Source organism: Gallinula chloropus (genome assembly GCF_964237585.1).
Source record: "Gallinula chloropus genome assembly, chromosome: 11".
In the NCBI taxonomy this organism is placed as follows: domain Eukaryota; kingdom Metazoa; phylum Chordata; class Aves; order Gruiformes; family Rallidae; genus Gallinula; species Gallinula chloropus.
In genome coordinates this window covers 1,254,087-1,273,358 of record NC_140096.1, presented here as the reverse complement: position 1 = coordinate 1,273,358, position 19,272 = coordinate 1,254,087, and the positions used below count along the sequence as shown (strand labels likewise).

The following is a 19,272-nucleotide window of genomic DNA, read 5'->3' as shown; positions in this document are numbered from 1 at the left end:
TTTCACTGGTGTAACTCCAATGGTCAAACCGCATCTTCCAGAGAGACAAGGCCACTGCTTCAGAGGGATGGAAAAGATGCCTCACAGGCTGGCTAGTGCAAAGAATACCAGCAGGAACAGAGAAGTACTCAATCAACAGCTAAAATCTGTTTCCCTGCCTTTTGTGCACCTGTTAGTCAACCAGAATCCTATTCACAGTACAAGGTAGACAGCTAGTTAATACGAGCACAGCTTCAACTCGCCTTTAGAAGAACACTGTTAGAGGATCAGAGGATGTCAGGTGTAACAACTGAAAACCCACAATTATCAGCAGAGCCGCTTACTACAGGCACATTATTAGTACTGCTTTAAAGAGAAAAAATAGTTAGATGCAGGTGCTTCAGTCTTCTTTGTATGTTTTGCAATATTTAAAATCACCTTTGGACAAAAGAGTAGAAAAAGAGGTGAGGGTACCACCAGCTCAGGTAACCAAGGGTTTGGTGAAGTGGAACTCGCTGCCTTTAACACCCAGTGCGAAAACGTGCACCCTGCACAGCCCCAGCTGAGTGATGGGGCAGGTGCTCCAGGGTACACACACGGTCTGCAACCATAGCCACAAGCTGGATCTGAGGGCATGCAGATCAGGTGCAGCTGCAGTAGCTGCACTACTCACTGGTTTTACAAAAATACTAGCAGCCTGTTGGTAACAGACAACTGGAGGAACTCAGTGCTGCCGCTACAGACTCCTCAGATTAGCGCTTATTAAAAATTAATAAAATGGTTTATTTTATATATACATATGTTCCAAAAAATTTATACAGTTAAAATATCAAATTAGTGATCTGGTAACAATACTGTTCAAAATAATCTCTTTTGTATGAACATTAAAATACACGTTTTTAAAAGCGTTTCCTTTTAGTGCTTCCAAAGCACAGCGTGTGCCAAGGCCACCTGAAGAATCTCCGTCCTCCTCACAGGATGAAAGAGAACTGAAGTCGGGGACCTGGGAAGCCTCAGGTGCACTTTCATAATGTCTGCAGACAAAACAGAAGAGAGTCTGAGGTAGATTGTTTAGTGACCATCGGGTGGTAACAGTCACAGGGCTGTCTTTAGCTTTCATTAACACAATAGCAGTTTCTTTACTCTCAATCTACACTGAATCTCAAGTTTAAAGGCATGGCTAGCAGTTCTTGGGAACAAGACCCTTGTCTCTGTGGTGGCAACATGCAATTTTACCAGTGCAGGTGTTTCTGGGAGGGTTTATTTTTTTGGGACCACACGGGCTCTCTCCACGATGCAGACAGTGTGTACATTTGACAGTGCCCCATTTTAGTGCAACCTGCTGCCTACAGCACGTAAATGTCTAATGACAGCGTTCAAATGAGTAAACTCTCATCACCTGCAGGAGGGGCAGCAATGGTTATTTTCTTCAGCCTGTTGAGCAAATAGCACCCTCCACAGGAAAAAGCCACACCTTTCATAGCAAATCCTTAAGGTTATAGCCCAGCTTCTGCCGATAGAGGTTCTTAAAGTCAAAGCTCCACTGCTTCTTCTCAGACTGCGACAGTAAAATCACTTGACTGCCAAGATGGTGAGGGCAGCAGCTACATCCTCTTCCACTCTTCTGCGGCACAGCAAACTCACTCCTGGTCCGTATTCACCTGGCCGGGACATTATTATCTACTGTTGACATGATTAACTCTGTTGGGTAGGCTGTTCAACTCTAGTTCCTCTAGTATTCTCTCTAAGTGTTGTATTAAGACCCGTTTTTTAAACCTAAAGAAAAAAGAGGGAGAGTAACTTAATTTTTTCTTCCAAAAATACAGTTGCACAACTCAAGACTATTCAGCCATGACAAATCTTATTACCAGAGGCTCTGTTTCCAGTAAGGCAGAGCTAGCTTTATTTCTGGCATTAGAATTAAATAGAAATTTAATTTGATACAGCTGCCCTTCCCCAACCCACCGAACTTCTGAGTCCATCTTCAGTAACGACCCATGTCTCTATTTCACATTTTAAAAAGACAATTTACTGCATAGAAATATAATCATATTTATATTGGTTTAGTGGTCAAAATATGTCCAAAAGGAGAACAGAAATCCTAGTACTGGAAAAGTTTAGGATTTACTATCATCATCCAAATTAAACGTTTGATTTACGACTCCAAGCCACTCATATCTATACAAACCTCGCTGCTTCCTTGATAGCAAATTCAATGAAATATTTCTGAATTTCCATAGGTCCTTGTATCTCCTCAAGAAGAGAAAAGATTTTTTCATAATCTAAAAAAGATGGAAATCCAACCATGTATTAAAACCAAGTCTTGCAAATGCATTATTTTCAATAAAGCTTAGCAGCCAAGAGAGAAGCCCAAACCCAGTCTCACACTGTTGTGTATGGAAATCAGACATTAGTTTTATGAACAGCAAGCAGGTGCTACCAGTCATTTGAAGTGATATTGGTGACCTGGTATTCAAATGTGGCACCAAAGAATTAGGTTCTCTTTAGAAGCCAGCACCTAGAAACATCTGCCCTCAGAAAATTCAGGCTAGGTGGAAAAATAATCCCTGTGAAAACAGTGCCATCAGTTAGCAGGTAAGATGCATGGTAAGCCACCAAGCCCTGTTTTAACCTGGGGCTGTCATTTCTGAAAGCAGAGGTTAGAATTAGTTCTCTTCAAAGGACTAATTATCAATGGCTAACATGAGAACAATTATGACGACTGTTTTACTGGTACAAAGTAAATATATCCACTGCAAAAGAATGAACTGGGTACATTAAACTAGAAACATTTAAAACCAGCATTGTTCCAGTATTTTCTGGAGATGACCCCAGTATGAAGGTATTTATGGTGCTGCAAGAGGCTGCTCAGAGCGATGCAGCAGGCACAGATAGGATGTATGGTCAGAGCTGTCAATATATGTATGTACCCAACCCACTATTCAGCGTCGTTCTTTGATGCCCTCCCTGAGTCTGCAGGTGACTCACACTGAGCTGTGTAACTCTACACCACCGTTTACTAGATATGACTTAGGCAGAAGATTAGATGAACCCACCTTGCAAAATAGAAAGCAAAGACATATCCAAGTAGGAAGCTAAAAACATCTTAAAAAATTAAATACAGAAGCAGCATAGAAACAGCTTCATCAACAGCACCAAGGATTCTACACCTCAGTGAGATTCTGTGTCTGGGAGAGCAACACCAGGAGTTATCAATACTCCATCACAGTAACTACTGGTACTTGATGACGTATTAGAAAAGTATTCAGTAGTGTTATTAGTAGAAATAATTCAGTTACAGCCCAGATATAGCAACATCTGCCATTTCAGGGAGAAGGAGTAATGATGTCCATGGCAAATCCTACAGCACTTAGTTGGGAGCTTCAGGTTTGTGTTTTGTGTTTGATTCTGTATACAAGTACAGGCAAAACTTGCAACAAAAGCTGAGGAGGCACCTTACTTTTCCTCGCAACATTTTAGATTTGGGGGGGTGTTAGAAAACCTTATAGGAGAAAAGAAGAAAGCCATTTTTGGTCTCCAGTTCCTAACAGCTTGCAGCAGTGTTCCATCACTAATGCCACTATCTCACAAAATATTAAAAACACAAAAACCAAACCACTTTGCAATTCACTGTTACAATTTCCTTTCAAACGCATTCCAGGATGCACCTTGTAGCCACACGTGCCTCTGCCCTCCAAAGGAAGTTCTGATGGACACTAACTATATATATAACTATATATATATATATATATGCAAGGAGTAACACAGTGCAAGGCAAGTCTATCTAGTCTCATTAGAACATCAGCAACAAACCCAAAACCTCTGAAAGGTGCTTTCAAAGGGTACCTCACACCACAATTAACACCTTAAGAGCAAACAAGGTACCTTGGAACCCAACCACCCAAGCACTGCTGTCTAAACTTCAACTCACCTGCCCAGCACAGAAGAATTTTGTTCCTTTTCTGTCCCTTCATTGCTCATATGCAAGCAATTAGAAATTATTTAAAATCTTTAACTGTATGTACATTGAAAACAGCTCCTGAGGGCATCAAAGTTTTCCCTGTAGCACCACGTATAATATATTAATTTAAAAAAACCCAAAACAAACTTACTTCTTCCAGGTTTGCGAACCTCCTTCATCACTTTAATTTTGATATCAGCATTGTTTCCCTCCAGCATCATAGGTGTTATTTTAAAGGAGTTTGGCACAGACTCAGAAGTAGACTCCAGCGCCCGTTTCTGCTCATCTCCAGACACGCTGTAGTTTACAGGCCCCCGAACAAGCGCGTTGGTACCGGGTTTATGATCCAGCCCATCTTCACTTAAACAGTTGAACTCAACAGGCAGAGAGTCTAGGTCATTGGGTAACATTTCATCCTCTCCCCCAGCAGCTGCAACAGAGGGAGCCATCTGTGCAGGTAAGCCATCCAGCTGCTTTTCCAGTGACTGACAGTTTTCTGCTTTCTTCTCTCCGTTGCCTTCTTGGACCATGCTGTTGTTGGGATCTGCAAGTTAAATAACATGTATCTTACTAGTGCATAACTGCAGTATCAATATAAACACCCAAAAGGAAATACTGCTACATCCTTTCTTGTTTGAAGTACAAGGTAGTGATCTGACAGGGCTGAACAGCTGTCCAGTACTTCTATTCACAGAATATCCTGAGTTGGATATCCTGAGTTGGACCATCAAGTCCAACTGCTGGCTCCACACAGAACCAACCAAGTCAGAGCTCTGATGTGACCAAGGGAATACTTCCCTTTGGGCTGTTGCCATCTCATATAACTAACATGAAGTCACCATTTTCTGTATTCCTATCACAATGTCATGACTTCTAAAGAAGCCAATGTTCTCCTTTCCTCCCCCAATTCCAACTAAATGAGTTTTCTTCCATTTGCCGCAACAAGTGGGTAAGAAAATTACTACTTGGAGGAAATGAAAACATAGCTATATTTGAATTTTCCTTCCCTACCAGAATACAAAAGCGAGAGCTAAAACCTGTTGCTACCTCCAAACCACCTTGGTGAGAAATTTCACTATTTATTATTTTTTTCTAACAATTCATTAAAATTTGGTGGCTTTTTTCATTCCAGGCTTCATTAGCTATAGCAGCAGCCTGTTTATGTAGGCCAGGAGAATAATCTCAGCCCTAATTAATACTATAGCACATAAACACACCAATACTCCTTTTTGACTCGACACAGAAAGCAGAGAGAACTTTTGGGGTGTTTTTTCCCCCACATGGATATTCCTGCTTGTGGTGATGCTGGCTGCTGTATTACAACTCCATATACCTTTATTTGCTGGGATGCCTTTGAAATTCGGATACGATGGGGACCCAGAAGCAGATGGTGGCCCTTTGCCACCAACATGGTTTGTCACAACGGGTGGGGACTGTGGCCGCCTCAGCAGTGGTGACATGCTGCGCCTTCTCTTCAGCGAGGCTGGAGTATTGGGCTCTCCAGGACGCTTGATCTTATTCTGAGGGCCAGTGACAAATTCGTCTGCTTCATCTATCATCATACCCTGAAAAGAAAGTGTTTATTTAGAAAACAAAACCAAAACTAAAACACAGTATAAAACCCAAAAAGGAATCGTTTCACCAAGGACGGCCTGTGTCCCTCAGTGGTAAAACTCAGGTGGCTTTCAAAACACTTTACAGGTCTTGACAAAGATACCCAAGGTACTTTGTAACCAGAGACCAGCCAGTGTCACTCTGTAAAGCAGTGTGATTCTTTACATGCCTGCCCTGGAGACAGCGCTCCTTTCTGCATGTGACAGGAAGGCTACACAGCTCAGCAACACACTGCAGCCGAGGGACTGAAATTCTGCCCACAAATTATTTCAAGCCTTACATGAAAATACACAGACAGTGTGGATCCTCCTACCTTCTTATCCTGCTTGAACGGATTGCCAAACGTATGAAGTCTTTTTGGCTGATCTGGGTCAATCTCCCGAAGGGGGGACGGCATCATTTTCAGGTATTCCTGGTAATTCCCCATTTGAGCAACAGGAACGCTGTGAAGGCAATCTGCAACAGAACAAGAGATCTTCATTTAGTCTGCCTTCAAATTAAGGCAATGCAAACTTCATACACTTCAGTTGCAAACATTAGCATTTAAGAACTAAAAATGCCTATTTCTTTTCACTAAGGAGGAAGAGCTGACAGCTGCAATTTAAGAAATAAGGCTGGCAAGAGTTGCATGTTAATTGGCAGATGAAAAAACAAGCAAGTTTAATCTCTATGCAAACAACTGCATATTTAGATCACCAGCACCTAACAAGGGTAAAACATAGTAAGCTTTGAGCCACCATCACTATGAAAAACACATTTACTAAGAAGCTCTCCCAGGAAACTTTTTTTTAGAGTTCAAAACAAGCATGACATCTTGCATGAGACAAGACAAAAATGTCTTTATTTCCCTTTCAGAGTCAAGAAAAGGACACTGACTGACACAACAAATGGTGCAACGTCCACTTCTGCTCCCACACCCAGGGCAGAAAACACTGCTTCAGGGAGTTTAAAAAAATGAATTAGAAAATAGCTGTGCAGTCTCCAAACCGTTAGTGAGGAACAGCAAATCCTTACCTTCATCCTGCCCCACAATAAGTCTGTGTGTTTTCAGAAGATTGGCTCTCATTCTAGTGAGCTGGTCTAGAAGACTGTGACGAGGAATATCGTACGCGTTTCTGAATGCCTGGGGCTTTAAATCCTAGTTTGGTAACAAAACAAATTTCAGTGAACCCATCAGTCCTCATGCACAGAGAAATCCCTCTATGAACCATACTAATGTTAACTATGAAAAAAGTTATTCTGAAGTAACTTTAGAGCTTCCTAACTGGATACAGCAGACTCAATGACTGCCTTTCCAACAAGACCTTATTCAGCGTTACCACTTTCAGCTCCATTAAGACTAAGCACATTCATTCCTGGATGAACACTAGCTGTCTTTTGCAGACACTGTCACTTAAAACACAGTGATCTTTGTTTACTACCAGGAGATTTTCAAGCAGCATCCCAAAATCAAACATAAAAAAATTGCATTTACTCTTCTCACTACTTATGCCTATACTGTGTTCTTCCCAATTTGGTGAAAGTACTTCCTCCTTCTATACTCTGGTGAAAGTACTTCCTTCTTTCATACTAACTCCATAAAAAGTTTCCCATTTAAAATAGATGAGATCAACTGCTTAGTAATGCAAGGTCACTATGCTGTTTACCTTGTTTAGAAGTCCGATGTGGAAGCCAGCAAATTCTTTAACATTCATTTCCGACAGTCTCAGTGGAGATTCCCCAGTAATCCCTTGCAGCAGTTGCTTAAAATCCCTACTGTGTACCAAGGAGAGGCCACTGGAGTGATTTTTCACTTTTATTCCAATTTCTTGTGGAACTTTCTTACCCACTGAACCTATTATCCGTTCCGACTCTATTTTTGTCTAAAATGGAATCACATCGTGAGTTAAAGAATCAGCAGGCATTGCAGGATTCCAGCATAAAACACACAGTACATCAACAGAATAAAACTATACATTTAGTCCCCAACTAGTCAAATGGGAGAACTACCTCCCCAGGGATATACTGTATTACATAGATTAGATCTCAAGCAGGAAGAAAACCTAATGTGCCAGCATATAGAAACACATATGTAACCAGTGTATCTAAATTTGTATGCTAGTAGGAGGTCTGTGAGTATCCCTGATTTTGCTGCAAGTCTTGTGACTTTCTTTTGTGTCCCCAAAGAATCATCTTTAAAGGGGAAAACAATACATAACAGAAGGTGGAATGCCTTAGGTTACTGTAAAGCTGCAGCTGAACCAGTATCATTCAGGTACAGTAACGTCATTCCAGATTTCATGTTTCAGACAACCTACAAACTGAGGTTTGCACTACGTGTTTGCAGCAAGGGAGAAAAGTCATGTAAGACATCTGCTTCATCACTAAGTTTCTAAAAACATATTGTTGTCCAATTAGCACAGATTTCTTATTACAGCTACGGGTAATTTTACTGAGTTAAGCTTTAGCTGTAATCAAAGTAAGACCCCCACTTGCGATAGCTCCAAAAAACCCCAACCAACCAAAACCCCAAAACCCACAGTGACTGCAACCCACTTCCCCCAGATCTCATCCTCTGCAGTTTGCTTTATTATCTGTGGGAAACTGAATTTTCAGCAGAATTCTGGAACTGCTTGTCCCTATACAGGAGGTGATAATGCATCCAACACTTAAACAATTTCGTGTGCTAAGAATATCTGTAAAAACAACAGCAGCCCTCTCAAGCCACTCCAGCTCCACACTGCATACATAGAATATGAATTTGCATATCATTAAGTTAGCAAAATACCACAGGCTATCTGATATGTGTCTGATAGATGCTGGGGCATTCAGAGGCTTTTGGGATGTACTTTGTGCATTCTTTAAGGCGGAGGATTTTATCTTTGTCATTTTAAAGGCTACACTGCATCCCCAATGACCTCTAGATATTAAACTGCTGTTGTGAGAACTATTTGTGCTAAGGAGGCATGGCTTTCAGACAGTCAGACCTGAAATGGCACTCTTGACAAAGAGAAAAAATACATAAGACTGTTTCCCACCAGGTTACAATTAACATATAGGATGGATTTGACCTGAAGGAAACGGGAAGCTCAGATATAAAGCTTGAGCCATGACTGTAACCCCCACGGACAAGAACATACACTTTTTTGGAACACACACATTGCCAAGGCACACATGGAGATAAACATGAGACTGAGAGCAAGCCTCTGAGTTCAGCTGTGAAGAACAATGGCAAGAGCAATCACAAATCCAATTAGTGATAATCTCTGGAGTCTGAAGATCTAGCAGATACTGAAAACGGTAGCTGAGAGGGCTCCTTCACACTCCCCTCCACCACTTACAGAAGGCACAATCACTGGCTACAGAATCACTCTGGATTCATCCATATTTGCGATGGAAATGCTCACCAGTCTCCCATTATAATATAAGCTGTACACCCAAATCAACTCCCACAGGGATCAACTGCTTTATAATGAGATTACCACAAACTAAATAATCAACGCACTTCTAATTGCAAAGGTTTTATCAATACTACCTGTTGGCTGAGTTTTTTAAGGTAAGAGATAACACTGTAACTAAGTCCACAATCTAAATTATCTGATATCAGATTTGGAGCTCCCATCATCCTTAGGGCTTTCTTTAATGGCTATAAGGAAAACAAAATACACAATAGTAAGAGAATAAGTCTTTAAAAAAAAAATTTATAAGATCAATTACAGGAAGCTAAGGCACAAGGATTGGTGCTCTAGCTTTTCCACTTTTGGCCACTAAAATCCAAGTCTATTCCATTAACACGTGACGTGAGTTTGGCAGTCTAACTAGCTCGCAATGGACGTTATGCCATTACCAAGACACCACACGGTGTGGTGCCACTGGCAATTTCCACTCAAAGGCTCAGTACCAGAATAGCCGGGATGATGCAAGTCCATATTGAGGTGCATTGTCCAAGCTACATGTAAGAGGTGACACAGTGCCTCCCCCCACCCTTCATTTGGCCCAGGCAATTCTCTTAGTATCAGCTTCCCAAGTTCTAGCACTTCACCCACGTTAATAAACAAACAGATCGGCATTTACCTTCTAAGTTACCAAAATAATGCCCAATTTAATCCCTCTGAACAATCTAAAGTACTTTAAATCAAAGCTTATTTAACAAACAGAAAACATATTTAATATCTTAACATAGTTACCAGTACTCAATATTACTGGAAATTAATTTATTTCTTAAAACTATTTGACCTGGCTCACATACCTCTGCAAAGCAAAATTATTTACTACCTAAAATATCATTATAGTTATGTACACAAAATTTGAGGTATGGTGCACTGGACTCTGGTCACACCAGCCATTATACCCAGGAGGATGAAACAAGAAAAGGAACATACCAGTAAGTAGTAAGGAGGCATTGTTTTTAAGTAGTTGTCAAAAGCCTGTCGCCACTTCAGATTTGGCTTAAGTTTGTGAACCTTAAACAAGTCATCTGCAACAAGGAAAACAAGAGAAAGAGATTTCACTTGTATAGTCCCAGACCATCAGCATTTACCCAAAATTAGACGTGCCAAGTTCCCCACCCGCTTTTCTTCGCCCTCCACCCGTCTCCCAATGGGGCTTCCCCACAAAAGCTGTTCTTAGCCTCAGGTTTGAAGGATTGTGAATCCCCAGTCCTAGCTGCAGTAGACAATCCAGAACAAATCCTCATTACAGACAAACTTACAAGGTACACCAGACTTACAAACTGCACACAACTACTAGCAGCACGGAAGGTTCAACAGATCCACCTGTTAAGTTCCACCTCCCCTGCCTGTCTCTGGGATCATCAAGGACTCCCTGTATCTGATTAAACCAAACAACCACCATTTGATTCAATTTCCATTTCAGACCAGCTTTCCTTTGTTCAACCTGTGGGATGAATTCTGGTCTAAAACAAAACCATTTTTGGGCATCAAAGTAGAAGAAAAAAAAATAGAAGTCTTTCTGTTTGGCTTTGCTGGACTCTGCTGACAACCACAGCACGTACCCCCAGCAGAGAAGGGGGGTACCACCAGCCACACTGCCTGCCTTGTGCCAGAGCAGAAAACTTCCATAGTTGTAGACAAGAGGGAGTAATTAGCTAGAAAACCTCCTGCCCTTTAAGAGAGGGGCAACCAGATTATCTCCTTTGGATACTGCTTCAGCAGTACCTTACACTAGAGGTGTGCATGTGGCTGTTCCCAGTCACTCAGCTGAAGCAGGTACCTACTGGCCATGCGCACTGCAAGCTGGAACAGCGACTGCTGAGCATGGGCAACACACACACAGCATCCTGCAATTTACCATTCCAAATCATGGATCATCAATTGAGGTCAAGCTTCTCCTTAGCAGGGCTGTAACCTGCTAGCAAAGTGAGACTCATAGAAGGATATTCAGGAGTGGAGAAAGGGATGTCCAAAAATTAACTGGGGAGAGCTGCAGCAAACAGAGATGCACAGAAGAGAGTGTGCAAGAGACAGATGCAGCAAGGAAATTGTTTTCTCCAGATTGAGCTTTCATGAAGATATATTTGGAGAAGAAAATTTGACTTGCATAGTGTTCTGCTCAAATCAAACAGATGTTACAATATGGTTCTCCAAGTTCTCAGTCAAACCACACTTAATCACAGGTATTTCCAATCTAAATTAATTCTGTATCACACAAAAACATACTACAGATGCCAATTGATCTCTTTCCTGGCCTGAAGGAAGTGGGGTGGAGTTTGAGAGTATAATTTAGAACTCCATTTAAAATCTCAATACACCACATGCTTAGTTGGCACTATTACCCAAGAAAACCTGTGGTATCATGACATATGGCAAATATAAAATAACATCTATTTTTATCTTCTAAGCCTATTAGCTTTTTTGCAGCAAAATGGAACTTAAACTATGTTCCCCTCAAATTCAAAAAGAAAAAGAAAAATTAAAATGTAGCATGTTCAGTATTATACCACATCCTAATATTTTAAAATCTGTGAGCTGGTTATGAGTACAGCTTGAACTTTAAACCCCTTATCAGCCCTTTATTGCTGTATCACTTCCTGCACTCCGAAGGCTGTACCAGTGTGAATAACCCCTACAGCTGGGCTGCAGAACCACTCTGAAATGGCACACACAGTCGTAATGCCCAGCTAGCTCTGACTTAATCCACAGCATAGCTGTAGCCCCAGAAGTCACACACAACAGCACCTCCCTGATCTTTGCTCTCCAAGTAGGAAGTTCTTTGCTGAAGCTCTTAGATTTGAGATTTGTCTAAGAACAAGTCTCCCCACAGCACAAACTCACTGCAGGAACTCCTGCCCTCTAAAGGAAGACAGTCTCAGTGGTAAACACAGCCACAAGTTTCAAAGAGAACATCACCATCTTACCTGCCTCTATCACAAGAGTTTGAGACATACACTGTCAGCAGATTGCAAAGGTACTTGTTCCACTGTGCCCTGGGCTGCACGTATTCATTTATATAAACAAGCAATCACAGTAACCTGGTTAACTACATCTTTCACAGATTACACCCCAAACTTTTGTAGATAAAACCCAAGAGTATTGAAAAAAATCCCTTCATAAATCAGTTTTAATCCAACCTACTCATTTTCAGATACTAGGCTGTGTAGTCCACTTAAGGAATTATTATCACTTCTAAACTCAGAGGGAGCTAAAAGCACTGGGTAATTTGGAACATGGTATTAAAAAACACTAGGAAAGGGCCACAAGCTGCAACAATTCAAGAGAAGAGGTAAAACTACAGACAGTTATTTAAAATTATTTCCAAGACTTTTTCCACTTCAGATTCATGTACAGAACAACCAAACTGTGACAAAGAGAGTATCAATACACATCTTCAATACCCAGTACCATGTTAGGGGACTTGATGCGCTTTCAAGCTCAGTGAGCAGTTAAAGGAGGCATGAGAGAGTGGTCAGCAGGTTCTTTTAGTAGTTCAGATAAAGCCTAATTACCAGAGCAGTTCATGCAACAGTCTAGCTGTGAGTGACAGCCTGCACCATATAATCCAAAGGAAAAACTTACACTTTATTAAAAAATAACCCAATCAAAACCCTACCAACAAACACACACCAAAACCCACCACTCATTAATGTCCACCACCACTCCACGTTGATGCCTGTAACTCTGAGCTTTCTAACACCTCTGCATTAATGATACACTTCGTTTTAAGCAGTAGAGGCTCACGATGTTACATTGACAGAAAGCAGCACCCCTCTCTGCAAACAACCTAACCAAAAATAAGGCACTATGACATACAATAGCAGTCACCATGACAAAGGCATCGTGGCACTCTTCTTCCATCGGTACCAAACGTTTTGCCTCTCCCTGCCCAGTGCCACAGCTTGCTATGTTCACATCTGTGAGGAAGACAGCCCCAGGTTTCCAAAACACAAACTCCCTGCTTGCAGGATGTCTCCAGGTGCCTGTAGAAGCACTGCAGGAAGATGTCCATGTCGCACTCCTTCACAGGCAGACGTTTTCTAAACGCTCGTCCTTCCGCACATTTAGACCCACAAAGGGCATCCACCACCTTCTCATGGCATCGCCACCTCTGCTGTTTCAGCACTGCTTCTGCCAGTGCTCCCAAGGAATCATCACTTCCACTGCCCAGCAGTGCCTGCCCTCCCAGGAAAGCAGCCAAGGGAACACCTGGGGCACGGCTGGAGCATTCAGAAGTGTACCTCATCTTTGGTAAATTCCCTCTCCAACCCCTCATTTGACTTCTGCTTTATTCATCTGGCTGTACCGTTGTTTTCAAACAGAAAAACATCTCAAGTACAGTATGTTTTCTAGTATAAGCTAAGAGCAACAATCCTTCAAGAAGTAATTCCTATAATCTGCAGGGCAAACATTCAGCATCTGTCTACAGAAGTCTGCCTCACACTGAACAAGAACTGCCCCCACCTCCTCAGTTTGCAGAGCAAACCACCACCCCAAGCTAGTCACAACCAGAATTTTGTCAGACAACCCATTTACCATTGCACATAGATCAGGTTAACACATGGGCTGCACAGCTTTACTGTTTTATGAAGTCTCATTTGTTGGTTCTTTTCCTTACAAAGCTCCAGATTCTAAAAGCAGACCCATTAAGTTCCCAGCTAAGGGAGCATGCAGCATTCCCAAACCCACTCTTGCACAGACAGAGATGTCAATCAGCAAGTCCACAGGCTGTGGTACAATTTACCTCCTTCAGTCACAGACCACTACAACTTGTTTCCATTTGCTCAAGTATCACCTGCAAGCTTCCTCAGACACACCCCCCTATCTTACCTGTCTTTTACATCATTTTCCAAGAACAGAGTAAAAACTTCCCCTGCCCAAGAATGCAGGAAGAATACAAAAATGCAAGAAAAGTGATTTTAAAGCATCCTGGTGTTTATAAAGCTGAACACACACAAGCCACTTGGTGTTACATTACAAACAATACAGCTGTGAAGTGGTTTTGGCTGTGTCTGACAGTCACTAGAAGGGAGGGAGAGAGATTATCTATGGTACTATCCCAAGGCCAAGTTCCCAGTCCTCCAACCCAATATTCTATCTGTAAGCAGCAGACACTAGAACCTTGCAGCTGCACCAACACAGGTGGCAGTGGCTGAATAGAACAGACCTATCCTGGGCCTGGAAGTTTAATCTGTGGGAGAGGAATCAAGGATTGGTTTTACATATGCAAATCAGTCCTCCACTGAGCCTTCACTATATCCACTATTGCTATGCATTAAGACAGACACAGGGGGAGGGTTTAGAAACAGACACAACCCCTACCTACCTACAGGCAGCCAGCGTCAGGATTGGTTTTGAACATCTATATATAATTTAACAGGTATACTGTTTATCATCTAAGTCACTTTCTGTACTGCTAAGCAGAAAAGGGACCAGACCTGCTTTCATGTTTTATGTATATTCTGCAGAACTTAATTCCACCATGGCTTAGACACCAAGGATAAACAAGGTCCTGGAATGAGATCTGAACATAACACTTTTGTCTATGGGTTTGTGTTAACAGTACTGAATACACAGTGTCTGCATTCTAGAGAAAACATCCACTTCACAACACCAGCAACGTGGAAGGTCTGCATTTTCCTTTCAACAGCCCTCAGAAATTTAAGCTGTGGGATACCACGTGATTAAACTGCAGAACAGCACAACACATACTGAAAAATGCCTTTCTCCAAAGAGCAGGAAGAGCTTTACACCCCTGCAAAAAAACCCAAAACAAACCAAAGCAGGGGGAAGACAAGAGCTGCCAGGGAGGAAATGGCTAACTGCAAGTGTCAGCATCAAATGGCTAACTGCAAGTGTCAGCATCAAAAGGACTAGTGAGATTCATTTAGTAGCAGCACTGGCTTTCTCACTGGTGGATCCACTGCACTAATTCAGTCGCCCCAAACTTGCTGAAATTGTAATTTAGCCTACAAGTATCCTACAAGCATATGTTGGGACAATTATTAGGCTACACAAGACAGATTTGATTCAAGTTATCAGCTCATATATACATATATATATATGTTTATCTCCAGGATTATGAAAAAGCATTCTTCAACTGTGGTTCTTCCCTACGAATAAATGGGAAAATGCTGCCTAACACAGGAAGAGTCAGTGTTAGTTCTCTTGATCTCCACTGTTATTCTGTATCATTAAACACAACCACAGAAGCCAGGACAAAAAAAAACCTTACAGCATCTGCAACTAGAAGAGTTAGTAGCACCCAGGAAACTTCTCTCTGCCGTTACCTTTATGCCAGAACCCCAACAGCCACAATTATTACAGGAGTTATTCACACAGCACCTTTTCGTACCATCTTTCCTGTAGAAAGTCATTTCATTGTGGGGGTGAAAAACACCACACTGGTCCTTTGGGCAGGGAAGAAATGTAGACCTTTCCACTGCTCTAAACTGCGTCAGGGAATTCCCTCTTCCCAACACCCATGACAAACACTGCATCTGATCTTCCAGTAAAAAGTGAGCTGCTACAAGAGCAACTGCAAAACCTGGATACACCACACCCTAAATGAGGGAAAAGAATGGAGGTTGAAGCTTACTCCAGGTTAAGGAAGAGGCTACGTGTCTAGGAGGTGAACAGCATCAAACATGCACTGGAAGCAGGTAGCTCTCCTCCTCTGCTGGAGAGAAAAAAAGGGAGAGGGGGTATGAAAATCCTCTCCTCCCAAATTATGTTAAAGAGTTTGCAACATTCTCTACTCTCTGATCTCCATTATTTTATAATGTCTCAAACTAAGGCAGAACACCAACCGTTATTGTTTTCTCTTTTACTCTGAAGTAGCTGCATTGGCAGTCCAATGTCAATTAATTACCTACCTAGCAATGGAAGTAAAACAGGATAGTTGTAAGGCATCACAAAGAGGTTTACACAGGTTAAAGTAGTGCTTGCTTTTAAATACCCGAACGGATGACCAAGTTCGCTGTATTTTCCACTGCTACTCACAAATACCTGATGAAGAACAAGAGATATAGTTGTATTAGAAGATTATGAGGAATATTCAGCATGGGGCATTTAAAAATTAAAATCTATCTGAATCCAATTGCATTGACAGCTAGTTATCATTATGCCAAGTCTGAGGTTGCCCACATCAGGATGAGCATGCAGTTACACTCCCAGTCACAACATGTAGCATACCCCCTCCCCCCATCAGTGTGAAATGCTCTCCACCATATAATCTCTAGTTCAACTACTTTTAAGTGATGCTCTGAAAAGTTTTTGGAATTATTTAATATAGGTTAGGGCACATCTTTTGAATTTATTATTATTTAATATAGGTTAGGGAACATCTTTTGAAGATATGTTAAAACACAATGTGTTTGAAATTAGTCTTCTGACATAAAATTGCATGACTAAAATTTACAACATGGACAGAAATCTAAACTTAAGCATAGAAATGAAGCAAAAAATAGCTTGAGAAACATCTTTTCAGTATGCCAAGTACCAACATTCATAACATCAACTTTTAGGTGAAAATATATGGGGGCATTAGCCTTGGAAAGCAATACATGCAAACAACTACTGCAACAGGACAAAGATGGCACATAATCAGCCAAAATAAGCTACATCTAACTAAAAATAGCTTCCCTAGAAAAAAAAAGTAAGTGTTGCAATAAAAAGGAAGTGGTTTGCCTCTATTTTTCAGAGCATAAGGAACAGGGTTTGTTACATAGTTTCTATGGCAATGAGCCTAGTTCTTTTGCTTGCAAGGGTCTCCTACAAAAGGAGTAGGAGAGAAGGAAAGAAGAAAAGCAGTTTTTGGAAAACAGCTGAGTAGTGTTAATAACAACATACCTATGAAAGCTTCAAGGACATTTCTGAATTAGTTTATTAAAAACAACTTCATTTTTTTCTTCTGAAAATGCATGTTATATTTTCAGTTAGGTTGCAATACTTATCCAGGACACAGAAAGATGGAGAGACGCTGTCAAACCCATCTTTCCAGCTGAAGCATCACACTAAGCATACTCCTGGTGCACATATTAAACTATTCTTTACAAGAACACCATTGAGAAGGCAATTACAAGAATTATTTTACAGGGGATTCAGAAACAAGTCACTTATCAAAAAAACAAAATATCACAAAAGGAACATGTGATGAAGCATTTCAGCAAAAGAACTTTGACTCTTCAAGGCCAATCTAGTCAACAAGATCAACAGCTTCCATTCAATTCCCATTAGCAGTTTCAACCATCTAGTGGAAATTATTTGCAGCTGTTGATTAGGTAACATGATGAAAACTAGTGCCAGGTTTTCCCTGTAAGCAAATGGAAGCCTACAGAGAATTTCCATTTAGCCAAGAATGAAACCTGCAGGACACATTTCTTAACAAGATGAGATGTGCCTAGAAACAGAATTAAATGAGACTGCAAAGCCTGCAGAGGGAATACTCATTCTGACTCCTGGTAATTCTACTACAAAGGAGGTAACTGAAACCTTGACACATTTATCATCAACTGTAAAGCCTGCAACCAGACCCCAATTCTCCAGGCTTACAAAGACTCCAGTACCTCAGGATGCCCATTATATTTCTAGAATCAAATAAAGGGCAAATACCTGCCAGCAGGTATGTGGAGACTTTCGTTCCAGGATGTACTGTGTTAAGGGTGAAGGCTCGAGCTCGTACTTGTCAAAAGGAAGCTTGTCTATTACCATTGGCTCACAATCAACACAGGAGAACCTCACAACTGGGTGAGCTGTGCGTGGAGGCTGAAAGGAAGGGGGAAAAAGCATATCAATTGTGCAGTACCTATGGTACACAAATCAGTTCTCTTCAAAACATTCACACATGTATTTTATCATCTTGTAGGCCTAAATTCAGCTCCTACAATTTCCTTTAAAAGAGAAAGATACAAGCTCCCACAGTAGAATGTAATTAACAAGCAACAGTCTAACTTTAAAAAAAAGCCACACACACAGAGGTACAGACTTTCTTTCCACGGAGAGAAAAACGTGGTTAAAACATGATAGAAGTTTAATAGATTCACTGTGATTCGTGGCACGTGAAGTAATTTATAGTTAAATCTTATAATATTTAAAAAAACATTTACCAAATTAACTAACCATATACATGGAAGTAAGCCTTCCAAATGCAAAGATCACCACAGTATATAGTATATACATTAGATTATATCATTCTGTGCTACAAATGAGTCATTTGAAGCAATTCAGATCACACAAATAAACAAAGTAAAAAAACAATCCAAAGCACAACTTTCTATTATTCGTTTTCAGTCTGTTTCATTAGGTCTAGAATCCTTTTTTCAGTTCTTATTTTACTTACCAGTGTTGGTGAATTCTGATCAGGCCAAAAAGATTCTGGGATTGGCCAATGCCCAACAGGAACACCAGTTTTAGGGTTAGGCCGTACATAAATGAGTTTATGACAACTATGCCACGGTTGAGAAGCAAATGAATTGATGGGCCTGGATGAATCAACAAGTCCATCTAAAATTTAAACAAAGCAAAATAACAACAAAAAAGAAAAGAAAAAGCTCCATGCACGCATTTGTCTCCCAGCAAGATTTCTGTATTAGCAACCAATGAGGTGTTTCATTACAACTGTTTCAAAGACATCACCCCCTGATTGCACATCTGTATAAAACTACACACCAATATAGACCAGCATCCTCTGAGAAACAACGGTAACACTCGCCCACATCTACCCTTCCGCTCCTGTGGCACAGGGGTCAGGTAATACGTGCAGCAAGGGATACTCACATATTATCAGAAAGGCTATTTACTTAAGCTTAGTGCTGTGACATGCATCTGATGGGCAACAGCAAAAGCCTACCTATCATTTTTAGTTCTGCTGCACCTGTAAAGACTGAGAAGTTGAATTTACAGTCTTTCTACGAGGGATGCACAGCTCTGGTGCTGCCACTACTGGAAACTGGAAGTGGAAAACAAGGGAAGTCAGGTGCATCTTGCAGGAGCAGCCTTTGCCACATTTTTTAATTAGTAAGAATTCAGAGTTCACACAAATCCCCCTCCCCGCTGGGAAGCCCAGTGCTTTCCACTAGCCTGCTGCTGTGTGCCAGCACCGCCTCCCCTTCACACTGAGGACAAACAGGTCTGGAGCAGTACAGAATCTCAGCATCAGTTCTTGAAAACTGCTCTTCAAAGCAAACAGCACAGCAGAGAGCACCCCGTAAAGGGCCTTCAGATATTTCACACTACGACTATTCCCCACTTCAGACACATCACCAGTTTGGGTTCTCTGCAGTAGGT

The 19,272-nt window shown here is 41.2% G+C and overlaps 1 protein-coding gene across 1 annotated transcript in view; it reads right to left on the bottom strand.

The window, feature by feature from the left end:
• Positions 1-755: 755 nt before the first annotated feature.
• The window catches only part of LOC311195852 (integrator complex subunit 6-like), a gene marked incomplete at its 5' end in the record, with an annotated part of 40,506 nt that continues 21,989 nt past the window's right edge, over positions 756-19,272 (bottom strand). The window contains 13 exons of the mRNA XM_084269295.1: positions 756-1,013; positions 1,379-1,755; positions 2,168-2,261; positions 4,092-4,484; positions 5,274-5,505; positions 5,868-6,010; positions 6,569-6,692; positions 7,201-7,416; positions 9,069-9,179; positions 9,916-10,010; positions 15,861-15,993; positions 17,599-17,751; positions 18,326-18,489. Coding sequence (XP_084125421.1) covers positions 1,656-1,755; positions 2,168-2,261; positions 4,092-4,484; positions 5,274-5,505; positions 5,868-6,010; positions 6,569-6,692; positions 7,201-7,416; positions 9,069-9,179; positions 9,916-10,010; positions 15,861-15,993; positions 17,599-17,751; positions 18,326-18,489 — 1,958 coding nt within the window. The 3' untranslated portion in view covers positions 756-1,013; positions 1,379-1,655. The remainder of the gene's footprint in view (positions 1,014-1,378; positions 1,756-2,167; positions 2,262-4,091; positions 4,485-5,273; positions 5,506-5,867; positions 6,011-6,568; positions 6,693-7,200; positions 7,417-9,068; positions 9,180-9,915; positions 10,011-15,860; positions 15,994-17,598; positions 17,752-18,325; positions 18,490-19,272) is intronic.